Source organism: Lactuca serriola, chromosome 3 (genome assembly GCF_051521515.1).
Source record: "Lactuca serriola cultivar US96UC23 chromosome 3, Lser_US96UC23_V15, whole genome shotgun sequence".
Taxonomy (NCBI): Eukaryota; Viridiplantae; Streptophyta; class Magnoliopsida; order Asterales; family Asteraceae; genus Lactuca; species Lactuca serriola.
The window spans coordinates 83,231,547-83,237,627 of NC_136410.1; the positions used below are offsets into that span (position 1 = coordinate 83,231,547).

Below are 6,081 nucleotides of genomic sequence, written 5' to 3' on the forward strand. Positions count from 1 at the left end.
CGATAACGGCGTTAGACGGGGCTTTTGGTCGCACCCAACCAAGTTGCCGTAACCCGATATGGTTGATTCTAGAAATGTTCTGATCACTAGAATAGGGTGTTAGAATGATTTCTAAATGCATTAGGACACCCATTAAGTCATTTTAGATCATTACCATTAATGACTTAATTAAATGACGAAATCGGAAATCGGATTTGAAAACGACGATTGGTTGATCGAATTGGATTACGAAAAAAGTTACAAGCGATGATACGAAATTTCGGGTTGTTACAGATTATTTTGTTGGATTGTATGCATTTTGTTGGATTGTGTGTTTTTTCAGATTTGTGGGAATTTTATTATGCATTTGTGTATGTTTTGTAATTTATGTTTAGATTACATTAGTTTAAAAATGAAATTTGGCATGAATATATACATTTGTTGGATTGTAATTTATGTTTATACCACATTGCCTTAAAATGAAATTTAGACGTATAAATTTGTATGAAATTGAATGAAATTGGAATATGCAAATTGGATGTATACATTTGGCTTAATTGTATGAAATTGGATGAAATTGGAATATGTAAAGTGGATGAAATTGGAATCGATAATGTTTCCGATGAAGAGACTAATTATGATGATGGTGATTCTGATTATGATACGGATGAAGAAGACATTGAAGTATATAATGAAGATTCTGATTAAAAAAATCAAAAAATTTTTGTAATAGAAACTTTATTTGAAATGTACGTTTAATTCATATTTTTTGTCTAACTTTTATTTATGTTGTTTGTCTAACTTTTATTTATGTTGTTTGTCTATATTGTAGAATCGGTAACTAACTTTTATTCATATTGTATTTCTATATTGTACATCTTGTAATTTGCAGGCTGCAGATGAGGTTTACTTGGGTGATACTCTTGGCCATGATGGACGATGTTATGGGGCTTGGACATGGAGGTGATGGAGTCGGGGATCCACCACCTCCAGGAGGCTTTGGTCGTGGTCATCACGAACAGGATGGTGAGTTTTATTATGATATATTTATTAACTATTTTTATTATTTTATAATAAGTTATCGTGACTAATATTTTTAATTGTATTTTTATTATTTTGTAGCGACACACACGTATTAGCGGCGACAAAGTATTAGCGGCGACGCGTGACATTAGCGACGACACATATTATTAGCGGTGACTATGAGTATTAGCGGCGACAACAAGCGTATTAGCGACGAAACAATACCGGCGACGCATTTGCAGCGGCACGTCGCCACTAAAGGTATTAGCGGCGACCCGCCTAACCTTTAGCGGCGACACATGTCGCCGTTGTTGTCTAATCTTCTTGTAGTGTAGCCGGTCAAAAGTTCAACATTTGGAGCATGTGCAGCGTGTTTTTAGCATACTCAGGGAAAATCAATTGTATGTCAATCGCGAGAAATGTAAGTTTGGTCATGAGGCAGTTACCTACTTGGGGCATGTTATCTCCAGCTTGGGGGTAGCCGTTGACCCGGATAAAATACAAGCGATTATGAACTGGACTTCAGCATAGAATGTGAGAGAATTAAGGGTGTGAGAGAATTAAGGGGGTTTCTTGGTCTTATTACTGGTTATTATCAGAAATTTATATGGAGATATGCTTCTGTGGAAGCACCAATGACATAATTATTAAAGAAAGGAAATTTTAACTAGTCAACAACAACCGAGTTGGCGTTTCAACAGATAAAACAGATCATGACAAAAGCTCCGGTTTTGGCGATGCTAGATTTCACAAGAGATTTCGTTATTGAGTTGACACTTCAGGATACAGATTTGGTGCGGCTCTCATGCATGATTCCCACCCCATTGCTTACCACAGTCAAGTTTTAGGACTCAAGAACCAATTGAAACCCATATTTGAGAAAGAGTTGATTGCAATTGTATGGGCAGTCCAAAAATGGAGACATTATCTTATTGGCAAAAAATTTATAATAAAAACAAATCAAAAGACTCTCAAGTTTTTACTTGAACAGCTAGCGGGTGATAGGAAATCAATACCAAAAGTGGGTTTGCAAACTTATGAGGTATGATTTTGACATACAATATAAAAAAGGGAAAACTAATGTTGCTGCGGATGCATTGTCGCGGAAAGATGAAACAAAAGTCGAGCTTCATTCCCTTTCCTCTACTTATCTATTTTCTTTAGAAGATTTATTTAAAGAAATAGAACAGGATCAGTTCATCCAACAAACTATCTCCCAAGTTCAAACAGCGGCCAAAATAATAACAGGGTTTCGAGTGGAGCACGACAAGTTGTTCTATCAAAATGGTTTGGTTATTCCTAAAACTCGGCTTATATTACAAAGTTGCTGCAAGAATATCATGATTCTGTTATGGGAGGCCATTCAAGTGATTTGAAATCTTATCACCGTTTAGCCCGTGAGTGGTATTGGATGCGAATGCGCAAGGATGTGTAGCGATATGTACTAGAATGTGCAGTATGTCTGCAACAAAAACATTCTACTACACGTCCCTCCGGCTTGTTACAACCTATTGATTTACCTGATCAAGTTTGGGAGGCGGTTACAATGGATTTTACGAGGCATTACCCAAATCCCATGGGGCTGATGTAATACTCGTTGTGGTAGATCAATTATCCAAATACACCCATTTTTTGAACCAGAAACACCCCTTTACTGCTGAAACAGTAGCCCGATTATTTGTCAAAGAAATTGTGAAACTCCATCGTTTTCCCACATCTATTGTGTCAGATAGAGACTGCATTTTTCTTAGTAATCTTTGGCGAGAATTGTTTCATTTGCAGGGTCCTACCACCCACAAACTCATGGACAATCAGAAGTTATGAATAAGACATTGGAGACTTACTTACATTGTTTCATTAATGGCAACCCCAAGGAGTGGGCCCGTTGGTTATCTTGGGCAGAGTATTGGTACAATACATCTGACCATGTATCTATCCTATGTACACCATTTAAAGCCTTGTATGGCAGGGATTCGCCTAAAGTTATCAAATATGAAATGGGAAAAACTGTTGTAGCTTCCTTTGAAAACCAATTATTGTAGCGAGATGCAGTTCTAGATGATCTCAAATTTAACTCAATGCGTGCTCAACAACGCATGAAAACTATGGAGGACAAATAAAAGAAAGGAGGTGGAGTACAAGGTAGGAGATAAGGTGTATCTCAATATACAGCTTTACCGACAAAAATCGGTGATGAACCGTGCTTGTGAGAAGTTAGCTCCATGTTTTTGTGGCCCATTTACTGTTAGTCAAAGGATTGGAGTAGTCGCCTATCAACTGGATCTTCCCGTGGGAACTCAAATACACCCTATTTTTCATGTGTCACAGCTGAAGCTTGTTGTAGGGGATCACTTTGTACTTCAAAAGTTACCTGTTACGATTGAGGAAACTATAGACTTACAGGTGGAACCAGAAGAGTTGTTAGTAGTGCGAATCAGGGAACTACCAGATGGCAATCAACAAGAAGTGTTAATCAAATGGCAGAAATTACCACCCACTGAAGCATCTTGGGAGGACCTGACTACAATAAATCATCAATTTCCGTCATTCCACCTTGAGGACAAGGGTTGTTTGGGGAGGGACAAGAAAGGAAGGACAAGAAAGGAAGGAAAAGAAAGGAAATAAACAATTACTCACTTATTCAAGAAAGGGCAAGAAAGGAAAGTAAATGTGAATAAGCAATTCGTGAGAAGTAGGGGCAATTAAGTAATTTACTTTTTTCAGTTGTGTTCTTTATATAGTCAGTGAGGGGATCATTGAGTTAAGTTGTAGTGTTTTTTCTTTGGGAGACCCCTAGCATCTCGAACAGCCAGAATTTCTGTCTTTTATGCAATCTTTTGATTACAGTTTTATGAAGTTAGTTTGTTGAATCCCAAAATTCACTATAATCCTACTTGTTATTTTGTTTGATTAATTATAACAAGTGACATCTTAGCAAAACCACAACCAAATTATTAGAATCCTTCATCGATTACACAAATTGTTTTTCATCCATCAGAAATCACTACCAATTCGCAGAAAATATTTTAATTTAAAACAGATTGGTGATTTTGTATTGGTGTAAATCCATTTCCATAGTGGAAGGAGAGTGATTGAAGTGTTGATCATCGTTGAGGTGGATATCAAATAAAAGATATGTATTGGTTTCTTTTCTCGCCTTCTTTCTCATCATTGAAGTGGATATCGATTAAAACGTATTTCGGTTCACTAGCACATGCTTGTTCAAAAAATGTGATTATAGTGCTAACAAGTGTTTGATGAAATGCGTGAATGAATTTTTTGAATTTAATGCTTCATTCTTGTTTGGCTAATTTTTCATATTAAGATGCAACTTCTTTGTATAAGGTACTAAGTCAATAACCTCTTAGCCTCTTATGATAAGATTAGCTCAAGATGATTCCAAAATACTAATTTCATTCAAATAATAAAGTATCACTCCAACATTGTCTGAGTTGTCTTCCATTTTAGTGAGCATACAGAAAACGCTTATGTAGAACATTGCTTTAGAACCAACATAAACTATTTTAGATCCTTCAACATATAACTGTTAGGGTTTTTATTTATTTATTTAGTGTTGAGATTAATTACAACAGATACTAGCAGAATATATAAATATTTTTGTATGTATGATGTAAGACTATTGGTTTCTGGATTTGAGTCTATGTCTATTTTCACATGCATTGGAGAACAACTATTTTTGCATCACGTCAAGTGTATGATGGATGACCTGCATCTTGTAATTTGACTCTATTTCTATTTGTAACTTGAGATTGTGTTTCTTTATATATTGTTTAAAAACTTTATTGAAATTTGTATTTGAGTAGAAAAGTTATCATTTGTATTTGATATATTTTCCTATTTTTTATTTATGTGTAAACGAAAAGTAAAATAACAGAGGCGCCTAAGAAAATTTTGATGCAATTATTCATATACTCTTTGCTCAAAAACGATCACATACACAATTATAGTTATACTACATGGTGCTATAAAACATATGAAAAGTTTTTTAACCATTAGGCAATCAAACTAATACATATAATCTAGATGCATCATAGGAAACTCAAGAAAATAACACATTGGAGGTACACAGTATCAGGAAACCAGAGATGTCAATTCAAAGCAGATCCTTCATGAAGAGATTTGAAACTTGGCGCATTGTTGGCCTTTCTTTTGGATTTGAGTTCAAACATGCTCTTGCGATATTGAGTACTAAATTTACTTGCTTCTCAACTTGTGGTGATGGAAGTGGAATCCGACTATCTCCTACATTTGCTAACACCAGATAATCAACAACAGACAACGTTAGTAGTTCACCGGGATGCTTTCACATGATCACTTCTAGTGCAACAATCCCAAAGCTATACACATCATATTTCTCGGTTGCCACCATCGTATAAGCAAGCTCTACATCCAATGAGACATAAGATAAAAAAAAAAGTTTGATCAACCCCAAATGATTCTATGAAAATTTTGAACTACAATCGCATGATTATGTTATCTGGTGAGATATAACCATAGGTCCCAGCAATTGCGGTCCAATTGGATGAGTCTAGCTTTAAAAGCTTGGATGTGCCAAAATCAGAAATATGTGCCTCATAATCAGAATCAAGAAGGATGTTGGAAATGGAAATGTCTCTATGAATTATAGGAGGCGAGAAGTCGTGATGCATATAAGCCAAACCATTAGCTATAGCCTTTACAATATTGACCCTTTTCAACTAATCCAATTCTTTTGCTAAGACATCACTTCTTAAGATTGATCCAAGGCTTCCCTTTTCAAGGTACTCATAAATCAAAAATGAGTGGCAGGCATGTGAGCAATATCCATAAAGCTTCACTATGTTTCGATGCCTTATGTTAGTTAATGCTCGTACCTCATTAAGGAATCCATTATGATAAATATTCTCAAATGATGAGTGAAGTTTCTTGACTGCTACCACATTTTTAGGTTGTAGCTCGACTTTGTACACAGTCCCATATCCTCCGGTCCCAATAGCATATGCTTCATGAAAATTGTATGTTGCTTTTAAGATGTAATCATACACTACTCCTCCATCAAAACTTGTTATGGAAAAATAA

General features: G+C 35.7%; 1 protein-coding gene across 1 annotated transcript; it reads left to right on the forward strand.

Annotated features, from left to right (window-relative positions):
- The first annotated feature begins 3,195 nt into the window (after positions 1–3,195).
- Positions 3,196–3,627, forward strand: LOC145095455 (uncharacterized). The gene has a single exon (XM_079033330.1). It carries the CDS (start codon positions 3,196–3,198, stop codon positions 3,625–3,627), a length of 432 nt encoding a protein of 143 aa, XP_078889456.1.
- The last annotated feature ends 2,454 nt before the right edge of the window (positions 3,628–6,081 follow it).